The sequence below is a fragment of the Urocitellus parryii genome, chromosome 9 (genome assembly GCF_045843805.1).
Source record: "Urocitellus parryii isolate mUroPar1 chromosome 9, mUroPar1.hap1, whole genome shotgun sequence".
NCBI classification, from domain to species: domain Eukaryota; kingdom Metazoa; phylum Chordata; class Mammalia; order Rodentia; family Sciuridae; genus Urocitellus; species Urocitellus parryii.
In genome coordinates, this window is record NC_135539.1 from 115,284,898 (window position 1) to 115,307,627 (window position 22,730).

General features: G+C 36.8%; 1 protein-coding gene across 1 annotated transcript in view; it reads left to right on the forward strand.

Moving 5' to 3' along the window:
• Kdm5b (lysine demethylase 5B) overlaps window positions 1–22,730 on the forward strand; it is a 79,241-nt gene that overhangs the window by 40,231 nt on the left and 16,280 nt on the right. Inside the window, exons 6-19 of the mRNA XM_026397155.2 lie at window positions 130–226; window positions 510–619; window positions 1,813–1,971; window positions 3,747–3,866; window positions 5,679–5,837; window positions 7,625–7,806; window positions 8,992–9,154; window positions 14,035–14,154; window positions 14,997–15,191; window positions 18,713–18,894; window positions 19,048–19,172; window positions 20,606–20,756; window positions 20,902–21,016; window positions 21,734–22,089. Coding sequence (XP_026252940.2) covers window positions 130–226; window positions 510–619; window positions 1,813–1,971; window positions 3,747–3,866; window positions 5,679–5,837; window positions 7,625–7,806; window positions 8,992–9,154; window positions 14,035–14,154; window positions 14,997–15,191; window positions 18,713–18,894; window positions 19,048–19,172; window positions 20,606–20,756; window positions 20,902–21,016; window positions 21,734–22,089 — 2,234 coding nt within the window. The remainder of the gene's footprint in view (window positions 1–129; window positions 227–509; window positions 620–1,812; window positions 1,972–3,746; window positions 3,867–5,678; window positions 5,838–7,624; window positions 7,807–8,991; window positions 9,155–14,034; window positions 14,155–14,996; window positions 15,192–18,712; window positions 18,895–19,047; window positions 19,173–20,605; window positions 20,757–20,901; window positions 21,017–21,733; window positions 22,090–22,730) is intronic.

The window sequence follows — 22,730 nt, forward strand, 5'->3', positions numbered from 1 at the left end:
CTTGACATATCATATTTGAATTTCTGATTAACAGATATAGTTTGTAAGTTATACAAACCTGTACAGTTTATATTCTTTAAAGATTTCTTTTTAAAGAAAGTATTCATGTATATGATAATTTTTTTTTAGGCCATGAATATTAAAGTAGAACCAGAAGAGACAACAGAAGCCAGAACTCATAATCTGAGACGTCGAATGGGTTGTCCAACTCTAAAATGTGAAAATGGTAAGAAAGTTTATTCATGAATAAGAAAGAAAACATAGCTGGGTATGGTGTATTCCCAGCTACTTAGGATGTTGAGGCAGGAGGATCACAAGTTTCTGTGCAACATAGAGAGACCTATCTCAATAAACTTGCCTGGGATGTAGCTCAGTGCTTACCTAGATTTGGGAAGCTCTGGGTTCAATCCCCAATATAAAAAAAGAAGGAAGAAGGAGGTGATGGGGTGAAGAAGGAAGCAGAGAACGGCATAATACAGAAAGATCTAACTTTGGATTGCCTCCCACAGACAAAGAAATGAAAAGTAACATCAAGCAAGAACTCACTGAGAAGAAAGATTATATTGTAGAAAGTGAGAAGGAAAAGCCCAAGGGTCGATCTAAAAAATCCACCAATGCTGTGAGTTGATTTCTTCCTTTCTCTTTCCCCCCCATTTCTTCTTTTCTCCTTTCATTTCTTCCTTTTGAATCTCTTTACCCTGAAGCTTATACTTTTGTGCCGTACTTAGGTTAACTTACTGCATGACAATGAAAAGATCTTTTTAAGTCAGTTTATACTATCAGTTTATAAATGAAGAAATAGTAATATGGGGAGGTGGTAGGGGCAGCTGTTTTTTTAGAGTACATTCTGTTTAGCACTGAATAGTAAATGAGCTGTATCATATTGAATCACGAACCTGCCTTCAAATGAGCTGAAGGCTATGTCAATCAGTTTGGCGTTTTCCAACTTTCCATTTAGCAAGGGAAAGGAACAGAAAAAAGAAATGAAAGGTAAAACAGAGAAAGGAAGGAAAGAAAGAAGAAAGGAGCCTAGGGATTAGTGGGTAAGGACATGGCAGAGATGGGGAGCTGTTAGACAATTTTGTTTAAAGTGAAATTAGAGTGTTAGGCTCTGGTTGCCCTCTTTCCTGCTCCCAAACCGGTAAATATACCTCACCACTGGGTATTTTGGGGGAACTTTTAAACACTGACCCTTACTTAATTAGAATTTGAAGTGGTAGTTTAATGTAGTTAATTAACTTTAAAACTTCTCTCCTTTTAAATATGGCAAAATTGAATTCATAAATTCTAATTTTGGTTAGCTGGTTATTATTACCTACCACCTTATTCTTCTAGAAGACTTTTTTTTTTTTCTTTTAAGGTTGGGTCATAAGCTTTTTAAAAAAATACTTGTTTTAATTGTATATAAACACAATGCCTTTATTATTTTTTATGTGGTGCTGAGGATAGAACCCAGTGCCGCACAGGGTCTAGGCAAGCACTCTACCACTGAGCCACAACCCCACCTCTGAAAGACTTATTTTTAAACTACCAAAAGATAGCAATGTAAATATAGGACAATTGAGAAAAAATATTCAGAAACTTGGGAGATCACATTTTGGAACTGAGGTTGCATGAAGTATTATGAAATACCTTTTATAGAAAATGAAGGTTTTTTTTTTTTTATTTTAAATATCCCTTATAGAAGTTGTACAACTGGAAGCAGGCTGGAAAGAATACATACATGTCTTAGATCCATTTCATTCTTAAAATTTCATTAAATCAAGTAATAGCTCATTCTGCTTTGTTCTACCCTCTTTTTCATTGATGCAGGTGGACTTGTATGTCTGCCTCTTGTGTGGCAGTGGCAATGATGAAGACCGGCTTCTCTTATGTGATGGCTGTGATGACAGTTACCATACCTTTTGCTTGATTCCACCACTCCATGATGTTCCCAAGGGAGACTGGAGGTGTCCTAAGTGTTTGGCTCAGGTAAAAATTAAAGACGGTGGTAGCATTAGAAAATTTCTTCTGGAGTACTTTTTCTTTGCCTGGGGGTTTAGATTTGGCAATAGATAATAGTAAAGTCCAGGAAGAAAATTGGATTGACCCTGAATAGGATAGAAGTCTTAGAAGTAAATTCCACAGTGTGGCTGAGAGGGGGGGAAAAAAGTAAAAAAAATGTAAGATATAATTATATTGCTTTAAAAAAAATCTCATTGTAAAAAGCACTGCATATTCTTAGCAAGAATTCTTGAAACACTGAACAACTGAAAATAGAGATGGTTCACAGTGCATAGATAACCATCATATCAGTGTATATTCATCAAGACTCTCTTCTATTTTAAACAAATGAAATTACATTATGTAAGCAATTTTAGTGATCTACTTTTTAAAGTATTTTTGTGTAGTTACTGATACTTGCCATCACTTTTTATGAGGGTTATTTTATACTATTTATAATGAAGCAGTCACTTGAATACTATGTTTGCATTAGGATTAGATTATATAATATGGTGGATAATAGGGATGAACTTGGCTGGGGTTGTGGCTCAGTGGTAGCACTGGATTTGATTCTCAGCATTACATACAAATAAATAAGATAAAAGTCCATCAACAACTAAAAAATATATTTAAAAAAAATAGGGATGAGGGGCTGGGGATGTGGCTCAAGCAGTAGCTCGCTTGCCTGGCATACGTGCGGCCCGGGTTTGATCCTCAGCACCACATATAGATAAAGATGTTGTGTCCACCGATGACTAAAAAATAAATATTAAAAAAAAATAGGGATGAACTTGCAAGATGTCTGGAATATTCAAATTCATTAATTTGCTATAATCTAGGGCCGCCTGTAACTGCCTGCTAACTTCTCAATGTTTAGTTTTATTTATTTTAGTACTGGGGATTGAACCTAGGGGTGCTTTACGAATTAACTACATTGCTGATCCTTTCTATTTTTTATTTTGAGACAGGATTTTACTAAGATGCTTAGGGCCTTGCTAAGTTGGTGAGGCTGCCCTTGAACTTGGGGATTCTCCTACCCCAGTCTCCCAAATTGCTGGGGTTATAGGCATGCACCACTGTGCCTGGCTCTGTTTGTTTTTGATGGCATAATTTGGATATAATTAACTAATGCTGTTCATAGAGCCATTCTACTTCCATCAAGTGTTTTATCTCTATTTTGATGATATGTTATGTGTTGATTTTTTTCTTAGTTTTAACTCTCTGAAGGACATTATTCCTCTCATTCATTATTGAAAACATTTTTTGGTCCTGAAAGAAGCAAGGTTTTAGGCTGCCTCTTTTTTGTGTGTGTATGTGGGTTTGAGGACAAAGAGTTAATAATTGGTGATTGAACTCAGGTAATTGTACCACTGAGCTGTATTCCTAGTCACTGCTTTATTTATCCCCTCTTTTAAATTTATTATTTTGAGACAGGATCTCACTTATTTGCCCAGGCTGGCCTGGTACTTGTTATCCTTCTGTTTCAGCTTCCCCATGCCCAGCCTAAGATGCTTCTTTATAGAGATTTAAATTATTCAAAGTTGTTATCATTTAAGTAAATATTTTATTTGCTTGCTAGAACACGCTTCAATTTCAGGCAGATTGATTTTTTTTTTTAAACTGAAACATTGCATAGAAGTAAAATAAATAAAACTTTTTTTAAAAAAAGAAATTCTGTCCTTTTGATGATTGACCAGATAGACTTGTAGACTTGACATTTTCAGGTGCCACCTAGAACACAAAACTTTCTTTTTTATTTGCAGGAATGTAGTAAACCACAAGAAGCATTTGGCTTTGAACAAGCAGCCAGGGATTACACCCTTCGTACTTTTGGGGAAATGGCAGATGCATTCAAATCTGATTACTTCAACATGCCAGTCCATGTATGTACATATTTACTGCTTTGATAGAGGATTTTAATAACTTTTGGAGACAGAATGACACTTTTAATGATATTAAAATTCCACAATAAAATGCATTCTGATTCATTTAAGAATTTCACTAGAGATACCTTTTTCACAGAGATTATACAGTAGCAGTAGTAAAAATAGCAATAAAGAAAATCACCTACAGTCCCTTTAGCACAATGCATGTAATTTAAAGAGTATGGCAAACATTTATTGATAACTTACTATGTGCCAAGCTGTGTGCTTTGCCTTGGAAATGCATTTGTTGTATATTAGCTAGTTGCATGTAAGTTAGTATTATAAACTTCATAAGATTCTGGTTTTAATTATCCCTGGTTCACTTAGCACTATAAGCATGCTCCATTCAGCATTTAATAGTCTATCAAATGAATATGACAAAACTAAATGATTTCCTTTAGTAATTCTGGGTATTTAAAGCTGGGGTCTTCCTCAGTTCTAAATAAATGCTATAGCAAACACTTCATCCATGTTGATCTCTGTAGTTGAATTATGTTCTTTGAATGATTGCTGAGGGTCTAATGTTCTCATAAATATTCTTAATTATTCCTTACCCCACTCCAACAGGTCCATAAATTTATGGCACTCCTGCTTTACTTTGTGTGTGTGTGTGTGTGTGTGTGTGTGTGTGTGTGGTGCTGGGAATTGAACCCAGAGCCTTGTGCATGCAAGGCAAGCACTCTACCAACTGAGCTATATTCCCAGTCCCACCATCCAGCAGTATATTAATGAGCCTGTTTTTCTTTATTATCACCAACATTAGCTAAAATGTTTGTTTATTTAATTGGCTTATATTTCTTCTCCATTTGAATTTTTAGGTCTTTTGATTTCTTGTATATTATAGTATTTGCCAGTTTTTGCTCAGCCAGTTCTAGTGACTTGCAACCTATCTATGGTTGGCTTTTTATTTTAATTAAAAGATGAAGATTTTGAAAGATGTTTAAGTTACTTACTTGCCTGTGTACTCAAATCAGATATCAACAGATCCTTGACAATCTGGTGCCTTTTATAGGGCATTCTGCCCAAATTAATTGTTCTTTTTGTTCATAGACTGCCCCCTTGTCTCTTTTTTAATCATCATTGCCTGCTTTACTCTTCTGTCTCATCTAGTGAAAAGAAAAAAAATGGATGGACTCAAGACAAATGTGTTCCAAAGCCTCTTGAAGTATTTTAAAGCATCATTCTAAACACAGATTACCATTATTTTTATACTGTCCTCAACCAAGTTGTGTACTACATTTCTGAAAAGACAAACATTCCCAATTTTTGAATATCAGCATTTTACATTCTTTAGCTACTTTTTATAATCATAGCCAGGTTCATGGTAGAGGAACATGAATTCTTAATTTTTATGTTGCTGTTTCTTTTTTTCTTTTTTTTCTTTTTTTTGGTACCAAGGATGGAACACAGTGTGTTTTACCACTGAGCTTCATCCTTGGCCCCTTTATGTTTTATATTTTAAGACAGGGTCTTACAAAGGTGCTCAGGTTGGCCTGGAACTTACAATCTTTGTTTTAGACTCTGAGACTCTGGGATTATAAGCATTGTACCATTGTACCCAACTCTTAATGCTCCTTAATTATAAAATTCCTTTTAGAAAATAAGGATGTTTCCTGAATTGCCTGGGATCAATTATGGAATGATATGGAGAGAATCTTCCCTTAGAAGTCTGGTCCATGATTCCTATCACTTAATTTACCTGGTTAGATCATCATAGGCAGTTTGTAAATGAGTAAGAAAAATCACCTTTTCCTCTTATTATATTTCTAGATGGTTCCCACAGAACTGGTTGAGAAAGAATTCTGGCGATTGGTAAGCACTATTGAAGAGGATGTCACAGTGGAATATGGAGCTGATATTGCTTCAAAGGAATTTGGAAGTGGTTTTCCTGTTCGAGATGGAAAAATCAAACTTTCACCTGAGGAAGAGGTAGGCCCAAGTAGTAAGGAACTTTTAGTTTGAGGGAGACTTGTGCATTTCAAGCATATCATTGATCTAAAGAGCCTGCTACTGGATTAATAGCATCCTTATTATTATTATTTTTTAATGTAGATCTTTTTTTTAAACCTTTATTTCACTTATTTTTATGTGGTGCTAAGGATCGAACCCAAGGTCTTGCACATGCGAGGCAAGGGCTCTACTGCTGAGCCACAACCCCAGCCAGTCCCCCCAACCCCAGCATCCTTATTATAAAAAATGAAAGTCCATGTATGTGGCTTGAAAGTTTAAGTACTTATTGAAATTCTGTTTGGTCCTTGAAGTAATTTATGATTACTTTCAGCAGATCCTTAATTATCAGATTTTTAGTGATTTCAAGAAAAGTTGGAAGACAATAGAACAATTCTAGTCCTAACTGTACCACTACATTTTATATCATGGTGATAAGGGAAAATAACTTTGCCTTCAGATTGTATAATTTAATTTCTCCTTCTGAAGAAGATCTAAGAGTTTTATTTATTTATTTATCTTAAAACTTTGTCTATGAGTCTATTGTTTTCTACACCATCAGGTTTCTAAAAAAAATTATTTCTATTCTGTTAGAATATATTTATTTATTTTTCTTTTTTTTTTTTTTTAGAGAGAGAGAGAGAGGGAGGGAGAGAGAATTTTTTTTTAATATTTATTTTTTAGTTATCGGCGGACATAACATCTTTTGTATGTGGTGCTGAGAATCGAACCCGGGCCGCATGCATGCCAGGCGAGCGTGCTACCGCTTGAGCCACATCCCCAGCCCAGAATATATTTATTTATTCTTTTTTTTTTGTTACTTCCTAACACACACAGGAAATGGATAATCCTATATCTATAGCTTCACGAATTTTCACAAACTAAGCACACCCATGTAACCAGCAGTCGAATAAGAATTAAGATAGGCCCCCCCCCAACTCCTTTTGCCCTCTCTCCTTTATTGCTTTACCTCTTTCAGGATAACCGCTATTCTGACTTCTGATACCCTAGATTACTTTGCCTACTTTTGAACTCTAGTATCTCTGTATCCAGGATCTTTTTTTTTTTTTTTTAAGAGAGAGTGAGAGGAGAGAGAGAGAGAGAATTTTTTTTTATAAGATACATCATTGCCATTTATTTTATTTTATCTTTTTTTTAAAGAGAGAGATGAGATGAGAGAGAGACAGAGAGAGAGAGAATTTTTTAATATTTAGTTTTTAGTTATCAGCAGACACAACATCTTTGTTTGTATGTGGTGCTGAGGATCGAACCCGGGCCGCACGCATGCCAGGCAAGCGCGCTACCGCTTGAGCCACATCCCCAGCCCGAGAGAGAGAATTTTTAATATTTATTTTTTAATTCTCGGCGGACACAACATCTTTGTTGGTATGTGGTGCTGAGGATCGAACCCGGGCCGCACACATGCCAGGCGAGCGTGCTGCCGCTTGAGCCACATCCCCAGCCCCATGTGTCCAGGATCTTGTGAAGTTGCCCAGACTGGCTTTGAAATTCCAGTCTTCCTGCAGCAACCTCTTGAGTCACTGGGATTACAGCCTTTTCCACCAAGCCTGGAACAAGTCCATTTATATAAAGCTTTAAATGAGGCAGAACTAATCTACGGGCATCCTAAAATTGAGCATGTTGAACCCTCTACTTCCCACTCCCTTTTATTTTGAAGGAAATTATTTTCCAGACAGCCTTTGGAAACAGAATTCTAAAGTATTAGCATGGTACAGCTAAAACTTTACCCTCATTTTTCTTATTTTTAGGAATATCTTGATAGTGGCTGGAATTTGAACAATATGCCAGTGATGGAGCAGTCTGTCCTTGCCCACATTACTGCTGATATATGTGGCATGAAACTCCCTTGGTTGTACGTGGGAATGTGCTTTTCTTCATTCTGTTGGCATATTGAAGACCATTGGAGCTATTCCATCAACTACCTGCACTGGTGAGAAATCCCACATAGAAACTATAGGCAGTATGCAAACTGGGTAGAAAAACTTTCTGTTCCTCTCAGATATGTCTCAGCTATGTTTGAAGACTGATGAGCTAGTTTTTTTCACTGCTATTATAATAGGCATCCTATTAAGGCAGTAGTAGTTTGTGAAACGTCCTAGAAAGTGCATGGATCCTCTGAAATTGTACACTATTTAAACTGTAGCCTGAGAAGTATAGTCTGTTTCTGGGGACAGGATAGTTATTCTTTGAAGTGAGTAAGTTTTTACTCATAGAATGGTTAAAAAAGCTTTGGACTATACTTTCCTACAGAAAATTGCATTCAGTGGCAATTTGGGAATAGAGGCAGGCTATAGGTACATAGAATCTTCCAGGTCCTTGGGATGCCAGCTTCCTTTTTGTTGGGTGGAATTCTGTCACCACAACACTTTGAGGGAACCTCATCCTTGTGTCTGTGAATTTTGTGGATGCAGATACTTGGACTTCTTTACCTCTTAAAACTGTCAAAGCCATTTCTTCACACCTGTTTTCCCCCCTTTATTCATCTTGCTTCTAAATATAAAAATACTTGAAGATTCATAATTCACTTAAATCCTTATATAAGGAATTCAAGAATGTACCACAAGAAAGAAGAGATGGCATATATATGTATAGCATCGGTTCTGCTTCCCTGGGCAATTACTCCCAGCTGTAAAGTGAAGATGATATTTATCATACCTCACAGGGATGTTACAGATTAATTGGTTGACAATTTAAAATGCTTTGAAGAATAAGAGTTCTTTAGAAGTGCTAATTGCCTTATCATTTTTTATTTAACCTCATCTGTCAGAATGGGCAAGGGAAGAGGAAGATGGAGAGTTGCCATCTCTTGTCAGTTGCTGTAGGAAACTGTGGAACTTCATATCCTGTAGATCCCTTATATTATTAAAAATTCTAGATATCTGCATTTTTTAAAGGGTGGAGATTAATGGACCTCAGCTAGAAAGTCCCATGCTTACACTATACTTGAAGGTAGAAAATGCATTACATGTGTTCAGATCTCATTTATAATGATACCTCCTCAATTTGAACATTCCTTTGTAACTAAGCCTTACATAGCAAGGTCTGAAAAATACTGATTAACATTTTGTTTTGTGTTGGTATTACAGATTGATTTATTTTTATAATCTATTTCCAGGGGTGAGCCAAAAACCTGGTATGGAGTCCCAGGGTATGCTGCCGAGCAGCTAGAAAATGTAATGAAGAAACTAGCTCCAGAGCTTTTTGTGTCCCAACCAGATCTCCTCCATCAGCTTGTGACCATCATGAACCCCAATACCCTGATGACTCATGAAGTGCCTGTATGTTCTGGTTAATCCTCCTATCTCTCAGACTTACTAATTCACCACTTTTCTTATTCCCTATTATTTACTTTTTAATAAAGTTGATTTGGTACCTATTTTCCATAGGATACTTTATAGCAGAAACAGCTGCTTGATACCATTTGGTACTGTATATATAGCATTAACCCAGTGGGGATAGTCACTCAAATACCACAGAAACTGATTTGTTGCAGCGAATACCTGGATAACTGAATGGCCTGCTTTGCAGAAAAAAAAAAAGTGTGATATTTTTCTTTTTTTCTTTCTCATTGTTCATTCAGTGGCTTTAGTATATTCATAGGTTGTGCAACTATCACTACTAATATGTTCTAGACTGAATTTTTGTTTATGACTTCAGTCTTACAATCAATAAAACAAAAGCTTTTTTAAAAAATTTTTTTAGTTGTTGTTGGGCACAATACCTGTATTATTAATTAATTAATTAATTTTTATTTTTATTAAGAGAGAGTGAGAGAGGAGAGAGAGAGAATTTTTAATATTTATTTTTTAGTTCTCGGCGGACACAACATCTTTGTTGGTATGTGGTGCTAAGGATCGAACCCGGGTTGCACGCATGCCAGGCGAGCGTGCTACCGCTTGAGCCACATCCCCAGCCCCTATTAATTTATTTTTATGTGGTGCTGAGGATCAAACCCAAGGCCTTGCACGTTCTACCGCTGAGCCACAACCCCAGCCCTAAAACAAAACTTAAATGATCTGTCAGTATACATAGTTTACTATGAAAATGGCTAGATTTTGTTATAAGTAGAATGGTGTTAGAATGTTTTGTATTCTGTCCCTATTGGAAAAAATAATTATATTGAATCTATATGATTTTCATTTTGAATGGTGAACCAAAGTGTCATTCCTTTTTTTAAAAAATTTTTATTGTTGGTTGTTCAAAACATTACATAGTTCTTGACATATCATATTTCACACTTTGATTCAAGTGTGTTATGAACTCCCATTTTTACCCTGTATACAGATTGCAGAATCACATCGGTTACACATCCACTGATTTACATATTGCCATACTAGTGTCTGTTGTATTCTGCTGCCTTTCCTATCCTCTACTATCCCCCCTCCCCTCCCCTCCCCTCCCCTCCCCTCCCCTCCCCTCCCATCTTCTCTCTCTACCCCATCTACTGTAATTCATTTCTCCCCCTTTTTTCCCTTTCCCCTCACTTCCGCTTGTATGTAATTTTGTATAACCATGAGGGTCTCCTTCCGTTTCCATGCAATTCCCCTTCTCTCTCCCTTTCCCTCCCACCTCTCGTCCCTGTTTAATGTTAATCTTATTCTCATGCTCTTCCTCCCTACTCTGTTCTTAGTTACTCTCCTTATATCAAAGAAGACATTTGGCATTTGTTTTTTAGGGATTGGCTAGCTTCACTTAGCATAATCTGCTCTAATGCCATCCATTTCCCTGCAAATTCCATGATTTTGTCATTTTTTAATGCAGAGTAATACTCCATTGTGTATAAATGCCACATTTTTTTTATCCATTCATCTATTGAAGGGCATCTAGGTTGGTTCCACAGTCTTGCTATTGTGAATTGTGCTGCTACGTTGATGTAGCAGTGTCCCTGTAGTATGCTCTTTTTAGGTCTTCAGTCAATAGACTTGAGAAGGGGATTAGCTAGGTCAAATGATGGTTCCATTCCCAGTGTTCCAAGAAATCTCCATACTGCTTTCCAAATTGGCCGTACCAATTTGCAGTCCCACCAGCAGTGTACAAGTGTACCCTTTTCCCCACATCCTCGCCAGCACTTGTTGTTGTTTGACTTCGTAATGGCTGCCAATCTTACTGGAGTGAGATGGTATCTTAGGGTGGTTTTGATTTGCATTTCTCTGACTGCTAGAGATGGTGAGCATTTTTTCATGTACTTGTTGATTGATTGTATTCCTCCTCTGAGAAGTGTCTGTTCAGGTCCTTGGCCCATTTGTTGATTGGGTTATTTGTTTTCTTATTGTTTAATTTTTTGAGTTCTTTGTATATTCTGGATATTAGGGCTCTATCTGAAGTGTGAGGAGTAAGATTTGGTCCCAGGATGTAGGCTCCCTATTTACCTCTCTTATTGTTTCTTTTGTTGAGGAAAAACTTTTTAGTTTGAGTCAAGTTCCATTTGTTGATTCTAGTTATTAACTCTTGTGCTGTGGGTGTCCTATTGAGGAATTTGGAGCCAGACCCCACAGTATGTAGATCGTAGCCAAGTTTTTCTTCTCTCTCTGATTTGATATCAAGCTCCTTGATCCATTTTGAGTTAACTTTTGTGCATGTCGAGAGAAAGGGATTCAGTTTCATTTTGTTAAAGTGTCATTCTTGATGGAAATTATTTATATTGTACCCCATCCCCAAGTTTTATTTTAAGTGAAAATTTACTTCTAGGTCTTGAGCTTGTTTAGGGTTCCCAGTCTTGACTGGAAGGTGCTGTGGATATTTTCTCTGAGATTCCTATTACATAAAGTAACATTCATATGCTTACTTTCTTTTGGAGAATACTCTGAAGATATTTTGGGAGTCTATATATATATATATATATATATTTTTTTTTTTTTTTTTGGTGCTTGGGATTGAACCCAGGGCCTTGTGCACTTGTGTATGCAAGGCAAGCACTCTACCAACTGAGCCATATCCCCAGCCTGGGAGTCTATATTGAGATGTATGGAATTGAAGAGTCCATCCCAATTAGCTAAATAAAATGTAAATGATAGACTAATAGTGTTAAAATGAATTCTTTTATTTTTATTTTTATTTTTTTAGTTATAGATGAACACAATACCTTTGTTTTACTTATTAATTTATATGTGGTGCTGAGGATTGAATTCAATACCTTATATGTGCTAGGCAAATGCTCTGTGACTTAGCTACAACCCCAGCCCTAAAGTGAATTCTTGATCTTGCTGTGACCTAAATTTTATGTGTTTGGCTTCACAGGTTAGTTAGTCAATGGGAATAGACTGAAAAGACATTACATTATGGTATCATAAGTTATGCATGGGCTATAACTGATAAAATAATGACCAATGAGTACCAAAATTCTTCCATACTTTCATTGTTAGTACTTTGCTCATTGATCCCGTCCCCCACCCCCCACCATGTGGATTGGTCTTGCCCCATTTGTCAAAAGTAGCTTGCTCAATGCAAGACTTGGCTCTAGTTCTTTAGTATTTGAGCAAATCATGCAAGAATACATTCTGGACCTACAGAAGTATATGAATAAGCTGGGTGCAGTGGCTCACACCTATAATCCCAGTGATCCAGGAGGCTAAGGCTGGAGGATCCCAAGTTCTGCCTCAGCAATTTAGTGAGGTCCCAAGCAGCTTAGTAAGACACCCTGTCTCAAAAATAAAAGGGTCTTGCCAATTTGCACCCCTGAGTTTAATGCCCCATACCCCAAACAAACAAAAAATAGATGAATTAACTCTTTGTGCAATAGGGATTCACAATTTAAGGGGAAAAGGGACAAAGTTTATGTAGAAAATGGAAAGGGTGGTGTGGTTTGTTAGTGTCAAGTAGACTATTGAGATTCAGAAAGGGCTTATAAATTAGATGCCATCTGAAGTAGGAGTCGGAACTTCTGCGTATCAGTGTCTGGCAAAGAGTAGGAGAGGAAGAAAGTAGTTCAGATAGAAAGTAGTTCAGATCATGTGATACATTCTTTATGAGAACCCTAATAGAGTCATTACCATGCATATGTCTGGCCCCATCACTAGAATTTTCTGATTTTTTGGGGGGTCTTTTTTTTTTTGGTCTTGACCACAGTTGGAACAACCATAAATTCGAGATAGGGGCTTAAAAAGCTGTGTGCTCTTATGTAAGTTCAGTGTAAAAGTTGTGTGCCTTGAATAATTCAGGTGCGTTTGGTGTTTGGTTAATCCAAAGAGTGGAATGATAGGAAGTAAATTTGAGATCCAAATCAGGAAGAGCTCTGTATGAGATTCTTTTTTTAAAAAAAAAATATTTATTTATTTTTTAATTGTAGTTGAACACAATGTCTTTATTTATTTATTTTTATGTGGTGCTCAGGATCGAGCCCAGGGCCTCCCACGTGCTAGGTGAGCACTCTACCATGGAGCCACAACCCCAGCCCTATTATTATATTCTTGAAATAGAATCTTCAGCTGGTGGTAGGTTATCCTGTTTGGGGGTAATGAAATTACATTAGGATTTTTTTTTTATAATGATATCAGGGATGCTTAACCACTGAGCCACATCCCCAACCCTTTTATTTATTTATTTATTTTAATTTTGAGACAGGGTCTTGCCAATTTGCTTGCCTTCCAGAGTCTGCCCTTGAATTTGTGATCATCCTGCCTCAACCTTCTGAGATAATGGGATTACTGGTATACACCATCATACTCAGTAGGATATTCTTTATGGTAGCTGTATTTAGAAAAATGTGTCTTGATCCTGGATGTGGTCAAAGTTTTGTATTAGAAGCCGTATTTTTTGTTCAGATAACTATGGTAGCCTGGGGTACTGCTCCATCTTGTGGCAGAAATTAGGTGACATTCTATCTATAATTTTTCTTTTCTTTTTTTCCTCAGTTTTAATTGTCAGAAAGCTTCATGTTTTGAGACTCACCTAATAGTTTATGTCCAAATTATCTTTGGTGAGACTGTAATTGAGAACCTCAAAAATCTCTAATTAGCGGCTGGGGATGTGGCTCAAGCGGTAGCGCGCTCGCCTGGCATGCGTGCGGCCTGGGTTCGATCCTTAGCACCACATACCAACAAAGATGTTGTGTCCGCCGAAAACTAAAAAATAAATATTAAAAAAAAAAATTCTCTCTCTCTCTCCTCTCTCTCACTCTCTCTTAAAAAAAAAAAAAATCTCTAATTATCTGTCTTTTTAGGTTTATCGAACGAATCAGTGTGCTGGGGAGTTTGTGATTACATTTCCAAGAGCTTACCACAGTGGTTTTAACCAAGGGTTTAATTTTGCTGAGGCTGTTAACTTCTGCACTGTTGACTGGGTAGGTAATTACAAATTAGTGAGCTTTTTCTGATTGTGGAAATGGAATATAATGCTTTCAAACCTGCCCTGTATATTGTTACTATAACCTGTTGATGATCAGCTGGACAGTCTGCAAATTGTTTTCCAGTCCATAAAGAGATAAGGCTCTTTGTACCACATTGTAAATCAAGCATATGTAATACAATCACATTATTTAATTCCACTAACGTTTTCTTACTTTTGTAGCAAGACTTTATTTTTTGTTGTTGTGACTTTTGTTTTTTGTTTTTGATTATTGTTCTTTTGAGATGGGGTTTAGCTATGTTGCCCAGGCTCACCCCAAGTTCCAGGGCTCAAGTGACCTTCTTTAGCCTCTTCAGTATCCTGACTTAATGAATAAAGGAGGCTATTGATTAATATTCTGCAACTCTAGTCTGGAACTTTGTCCATACTGGTTTAAATTATCCACAGTATTGCAATTTACTCACACATTTGGTTTCCTTTGGTTATAAAGTTGAATATTTTAAAAAGGTATATTTTAGTTTTTGATGGACCTTTTTTTTAAAAAAATATGTGGTGCTGAGATTCCATTGCCTTCATACATGCTAGTGTGATATTTTATAGTGTGATATTTGGTGATATTTTTAATACCACTTTTCAACTAAGGTACCCAATATGCCAGATCTTTGAGATGCAAAGATAAATAAGGTCTGAGTCTAGTCTTGGTATCTTAGTCTGGTTTTAGAGTTGATAAATGTTTTAACCCAGAATGCGACATTTGATAAATTGATAGTACAAGTTAGAAGTTTTGGGAAATAGAAGATGAATGTATCTCCTCCTTTCTCCTCCTTTCACACACAGCTGCCATTAGGCCGACAGTGTGTGGAGCATTACCGCCTGCTTCACCGTTATTGTGTGTTTTCCCATGATGAGATGATATGTAAGATGGCGTCTAAGGCTGATGTACTAGATGTTGTAGTGGCTTCAACTGTTCAGAAAGACATGGCCATTATGATTGAAGATGAGAAAGCCTTAAGGGAGACTGTTCGTAAATTGGTAAGGTTTCTCCTCACCTAATTGCATGTCATCCGGGTATAACTATTATTAAAGTTCTTACACACTGTAAGAAGTCTTTTCTTAGTGTATTTAATTTCCTTGAAAGCCATTCTAGTAGATGTATAGTAATATATCATTTTGGTTTTTATTTATTGCCTATCTTATTGTGGACTTATTTGTCACCTATTTCTCTATCTTTATGTTCAAATGTTTGTACCCCTCTTTTAAAATATTTTTAGTTGTAGATGGACATAATACCTTTTATTTTATTTGTTTTTATGTGGTGCTGAGGATAAAACCCAGTGCCTCACAGTGAGCCACAACCCCAGCCCATATTAGGCCCTTTTTATTTATTAAATTAGATTGTTCTAAGAGTGCATTATATATTCTGTATACCAGTCCTTTTTCAGATAAGTGTTCTGCTAATATTTTCTCCCAATCTGGTTTATCTTTGGTTCTCCTAGCACTGTCTTTCACAGTAGAAGGTACTCATTTTGATGAAGTCCATTTTATTTCTTCCTTTTTTTTTGTTGTTGTTGTTGTGCTAGGGATTGAACCCAGGGTTTTATGCATTCGAGGTATGCACTCAACCAACTGAGCTATATCTCCAGCCAGGTTTCTTCCTTTTGTAGATCATGTGGTGGTGGTGGGTATGGGTCCTGCTTAAAAAAAAAAAAAAAAAAAAAAAATCTTTGCATCCCCAGCACTACACCCCGTGCCCCCTAAGACAGGGTTTTTTATTGAGTTGCTGGGAATGGTCTTGAACTTTAGATTCTCCTTCTCCTGTCAGTCTCCTGAGTGGCTGGATTATAAACGTGTGCCACCACTCCTGGCTGAAATCTTATAGTTTGAAGACTATTTAGGCCTTTGATCCATTTCAAGTAATTTTTGTTGTTAATTTTTTTTTCCAGCATCATATTTTGAAAAAAGTGTCTCTGTTCATTGTTACCTTGGCATATTGGTTGAAAATCACTTCATACACGTGTACATCTGTCCTATTGCTAATGTCATATGCTCTTTGTTATTGTAATTTTCTAAGAAGTTTTAAAATCTTGTATCTTATAAAACCATCCCTGCCTCCCCTACTGGGGGTTGGGGGTTCAACCTAGGGTGAATGCTCGGCAAACATTTTAACACTGAGCCACATCACCAGCCCCTATTTGTTTTGTATTCTGAGCCAAGGTCTCACTTGCAGTCCTCTTTATTCATCCTCCCAGGTTTCTGGGATTACAGGTGTGCACCACTTTGCCTGGTTTACAACTTTGTTCTTTATTTTAAAAATTGTTTTGTCTCTTTTATTTTCTTTGAATTAGCTTATTGATTTCTACCAGAATGACTCATTAGGATTTTGTTTGGGACTTTATTAAACCTATAAATAGTTTGGGGATAATTGATGCTTTTAACAATACTGAGTCTTTTAGTTCATGAACATGGTATAGTTATGTTTTTCTCTTTTTTGGCATTATTATAAGTGGCACTTTAAAATTTTTTATTTTCTAATTGCTAACATGTAAAAATACAATGGATTAATTGTATTCTGCAACCTCACTAAACTCACTTTTAATTTCTAGTAGATTTTTTTGGGGGGGTGGGGTGGGGTGGGGTACCAGGATTGAACTCAGGGGCACTCAGCCACTGAGCCACTCGGCCACTGAGCCCAGCCTTATTTTATATTAGAGACAGAATCTCAACTGAGTTGCTTAGCACATTGTGTTGCCTAGGCTGGCTTTGAACTCACGATTCTCTGGTGTCAGCCTTCCAAGCCACTAGGATTACAGGCGTGCACCACTGCGCCTGGCAATTTCTAGTAGATTTTTTTTAAGTACCTTTTTTGTTTATTTATCTTTTTATGTGGTGCTGAGGATTGAACTCAGTGCCTCACACATGCGAAGCAAGCATTCTACCACTGAGCCACAACCCCAGCCCTCTAGTAGATTTTTTTTTTTAAAGAAAGAGTGAGAGAGAATGAGACAGAGGGAGAGATAGAGAGAATTTTAATATTTATTTTTTAGTATTTGGCGGACACAACATCTTTGTATGTGGTGCTGAGGTTCAAACCCGGGCCGCACTCATGCCAGGCGAGTGCGCTACCGCTTGAGCCACATCCCCAGACCGCCCTCTAGTAGATTAAAAAAAAAAAAAAACAAAAAACAAAAAAACTGTACAAGTATAGGCTGTCAAAGATCCTTTTTTAAGAGAGAGAGAGAGAATTTTAATATTTATTTTTTAGTTTTCAGTGGACACAACATTTTTGTTTGTATGTGGTGTTGGGGATCGAACCTGGGCCGCACGCATGCCAGGAGAGCACACTACCGCTTGAGCCACATCCCCAGCCCCTCTAGTAGATTTTTAATGGATATCTTTGGGGACAAGTCTTCAAGTAGAATTTAGTTAATTTTTAAAAAATGTGCCTTTTTTGGGTGTATGCTGAAATGTTGACTCTCTGAAGTCCATTATGAATTAGTTGCAGGATATCTACCTTCCCTTGATACTTTATAGTTGTGGAAAACTATGCCCAGAGGATGTATGACCTACTAAGCTCATACATTAGTAATTGTAGCTAATCTTATTTTAAACAAAAAATTTCAACTGTCTCCATTCATAAAAGAGCAAGTGGGAAAGATACTTGGGTATCTTTCCCACTTGCTCTTTTATTTTTATTCTTTTTATAATTGACATTCTCAATTATAGATGTAAGACAAAAAATTACATATTAAAGAGAAACATTAATTAGCATTTTCCTTACTCTCCTTGTTTTTGTTGGTCAATATATTTGTTAGAAGTGAAATAGCCAAAAGGTTAAAATAAAACAGAAGGCTCATAAATTGACATAACCAGGACTGGCATTTTCAAGTTGGATTTGGATCTAGAAGCAGATAATTAGAATAGGTAGTAGAGTTTAGGCTTTGAGTGGCAGAAGATACATCCCACAAGGGCCCTCTAAAAATTGGATGGCATAGAATATAGGTGAAATTCATTGCTTAAGACTATTTTCCCTTGAGAGTCTTTCACTTTGAAGTTACAGTCTCTTCTATTACACATATTTTATAATCTCATGAGATAATGATATTACTGCAGGTAACTTTCTGTAAAGAATTAAGAGACCACTTAGTAAACAGTTACTACTTGGGTATCTTTCCCACTTGCTCTTTTATTTTTATTCTTTTTAGATTATCTAGGAATATCACTATGAAGCTCTATGTAGCATTTTCTCATAAATAGAAAGCTTATCTATTTCTTTTATCCCCATCTTTGCTGAAGACGTGGACAAGGCCATTTTGGAGTAGGATAAGCAGCTACTTATTGTTAGTCATTCTGTTTTTATACTTAGATCAGAAAAGCCAAACATAAGACCTTACCTTATTAAAAAAGGGTGGAGGTCCTTGTTACTTTGTATTCCACACATTTTTGGCCTGCTTCTGTGTTTTGGTAAGAGTTTTTTTTTTTTTTTTCCCGTTTAGTCTTGGGGGCAAGGAGATTATATTGTCCTTTAAAAGTCTCTAAAGTCTAATTCATTTTAGGGAGTAATTGATTCGGAGAGAATGGATTTTGAGTTGTTGCCAGATGATGAGCGACAGTGTATAAAATGCAAAACAACATGCTTCATGTCTGCCATCTCCTGCTCTTGTAAACCTGGCCTGCTTGTTTGCTTGCATCACGTAAAGGAATTGTGTTCCTGTCCTCCTTATAAATATAAACTGCGGTAAGTAAGAGGAATGATTTTCCCCCCCTTTATGAGAATCTTTATTAAAAGCTCAGTGATCTCCTTGTTCTCGGGCTAAAATGGTAAGTATATAAAACATTAAGTTTTCTCCAGAGCCATGTGTCTCAAAGCTGTCTGGTATTCTCTTTCCAGTTATCGATACACTCTGGATGATCTCTACCCTATGATGAATGCATTGAAGCTTCGAGCAGAATCTTACAATGAATGGGCCTTGAATGTGAACGAAGCTTTGGAGGCAAAAATCAATAAGAAGAAAAGTATGTGGCACAGAAAGTGGGGCTTGCTGAATAGCAAATTGGGGCTGATTGTGATGCAGGCAACTTAAAGTTATCAACAAAACATTATTAGAAAGAGCTGAAGTCATCCTTGGTTACCACCTCTGTGCAGACAGGTTTCTAGAGCATTTGCAACGCATTTAAAACCCAAGAGTGAATAAAGCAGATGCCCTTATATCAAAGTGAAGACTTAATATATGAATTGTGCTTGATAGTTTATTGTTAGGAAACACAATAACCTTTTATACGTCTTTGTTTCAGAGAAGAAAGCATTTTACATTTCACACAGAATCTTGGGAAAGCTTGCATTTATTTATTTGTTTATATTATTCATTATTTTGTGGTATTGAAGCTAAAGGCATTTTAGCACTGAGCTATATCCCTATCTTTTTATTTTCTTCCTTTGAGATAGGGTTTTGCTAAGTAGTTCACATTGATCTTGAACTTAGAGTCCTCCTGCCTCAGCCTCCTAAGTTGCTGGGATTACAGGTGTAATCCTTGAGTAGATCTTAATATTTTCATATTGAAGACCACTTCTAGACAGTTGTTTAAAATCTTTTTCTCCAGCCAGGCATGGTGGTGCATGTCTGTAATTTCAGTGACTCGGGAATCTGAGACGGGAGTATCACAAGTTTGAGGCCAGCCTAAGTGAGACTGTGTCTCAAAATCAAAAGGGCTAGAGGGCTGGGATTGTAGTTTATTGGTAGAGCCCTTGTCTCACATGTGTGAGGCACTAGGTTCAATCCCCAGTACCTCCTGCACTGCACCCCTGCCAGTCAGTTTCTTGCCCAGCTGCCACCCCCCCACCACTCAAATGAATAAGTTTATTTTTTTTTATTTTTATTATTTTTAAAAGAGAGAGTGAGAGAGGGAAGGGAGAGACAGAGAGAATTTTTAATATTTATTTTTTAGTTATTGGCGGACACAACATCTTTGTTTTGTATGTGGTGCTGAGGATCGAACCCGGGCCACACGCATGCCAGGCCAGCGCACTACCGCTTGAGCCACATCCCCAGCCCTGAATAAGTTTATTTAAGTAATCAACTAATTTCTTTTTACATTTTGGTATTGGGGATTGATACCAATGGCATAGAAACACTGACCCACATCTTCAACCCCCTTTTTTATGTTTTATTTTCAGATAGTCTCCCTAAGTTGCTTAGGGCCTCACTAAATTGCTGAGGCTGGTCTTGAACTTGCAGCCCTCCTGCCTCAGCTTTTCTCAAGTTGCTGGGATTGCAGGCTTATGCCACTATGCCCACTTCAAATGAACAAATTTATTAATGACCATTGCAAATAGTGTTCAAGTTATGTTTATAGATAAGAGTAGATAAGCAATCTCTTCCTCTCAGTTCTATGACAGTAATAATAAATATAATGATTATAAAAAATGTGACTTTTTTCTTTATCCCTAGGTCTTGTCAGCTTTAAGTCTTTAATTGAAGAATCGGAAATGAAGAAATTCCCAGATAATGATCTTTTGCGTCACCTTCGCTTAGTCACACAAGATGCAGAAAAGTGTGCCTCTGTTGCCCAGCAGTTGCTTAATGGCAAAAGGCAAACTAGGTATGTATTTCTGATCATTTTTGACACCTAAACTTGGAAACCTGTTTTAACTGATTTTTCCTTCTGTCCCAGATTTCTTTGACATTGGAACCTGTGAGTGATGAATAAGGTTCTCATACAGCTTCCTTGGGCTTTTCTTTTGCAGATATCGATCTGGTGGAGGAAAATCCCAAAATCAGTTGACAGTGAATGAACTCCGACAATTTGTGACACAGTTGTATGCTCTTCCATGTGTCCTCAGTCAAACACCACTGCTAAAGGTAACTATAGAGGATGTGTGGGAGTACATTATTAATTCTGTGTTCTGTAAATAAACTTAAATCATTAAATTCTCTTTCCTAATTACTTTGTACATTTATTTCAAATAAATTTTAATATACATTAAAAATATGTGTGTGCATAAAGAAATTATAATATGTCCGTAGAAGAGAGATAACATTTAAAATTTTTATTTTGAAAGTAACCACCAGCTAGTTCTTACAGTTGGTGTAAAGTTTTTTTTTTTCTTAAAAAAAAAAAAACATAGTCTCTTGTTTTAGCAAGAAACTTGCTACAGTTGGCTTATGTTAGTTTCCTCATTTACTTAATATTATTAGTAAAATCAAGGAGGGATGATGGCAGAGGATCACATTGAATGTGAATTAAAGATTCTAAGTTTGAAAGAAGCCAATTCCTGAAATTACTTGTTTATTTATTAGCAATTAAACTCAAGGGTGTTTAACCACAGAGTCATATCCCAAGCCCTTATTTTTTTTTTTTTCCCCCAGACAGGGTCTTGCTTAGTTGTTTAGGACCTTGCTGAGTTGCTCAAGCTGGCCTTGAACTTGGGATCCTCCTGCCTCAGCCTCCCGATTTGCTGGGTTACAGGTGTACACCACCATGTCTAGCTTTGAAATTACTACTTTGGTGGGACAGCTTGTAATTTGTTGCATTTGCATCAAATTCAATTTGTGTTTGTTTGCTTTTTTTCCTTTTAGGATCTCTTGAACCGTGTAGAAGACTTCCAACAACACAGCCAGAAACTACTCTCTGAGGAAATGCCTAGTGCTGCTGAGCTACAGGACTTGCTAGATGTTAGCTTTGAATTTGACGTTGAACTTCCACAGCTTGCTGAGATGCGGATACGCCTGGAGCAGGCCCGTTGGCTAGAAGAAGTGCACCAAGCTTATCTAGATCCCAGCTCCCTTACTTTAGATGATATGAGACGTCTCATAGACCTGGGAGTGGGGCTGGCCCCATATTCGGCAGTGGAGAAAGCTATGGCCCGGCTGCAAGAACTGCTTACAGTGTCAGAGCACTGGGATGACAAAGCCAAGAGTCTTCTCAAGGCCAGGTAAAAAAAGTAAACCCATATCCCTGTCTTGGGGAAGGTTGGATGATAGTTACATTTTAAAGCATAGAGAGCAGATTTGTGGGCTTTTTGCAAGTGTTCAGTTGCTAAAATGCATATAGAATACATGTGGAAATAGCTTAGATATTTTGGCCTACTTTGCAACTTGGGTGAAGAATATTATTATTATTATTATTATTATTATTATTATGTATTTTATTTTACTGATGATGAAATGATTTAAATGAACTACCTTTTCTAGGGATAAGATTTAATGAAAAATTCCTGGATCCCAATGATAGGGATACAAAATAGGTGGAAATGTTTAAACCAATAAGTGGGGTGTCAGGAAGTCTTAAGAGAAATAGCTGAGAGATAACATTTGGATAATGCAGCTTTTCTATAGAAACAGGACTGTGCATTTGTGCTGTTGATTTAGTAAATCAGGATACTTTATCTGTTTTTGAGGTTTAGATTTAGATTGTACACAGGCTAACTATCTGAGGGAGAAGAGAGAATGAAGCTTCTTCCTACTCTTGCTTTTTCTGCTAGATTTTTGTTGGTCCTCTTGACAACATAAAGCATAAAATTATCTAGGTTATAGACATTCTTTTGTAATCCTAAAATAGAGGTCTTTGAACAGA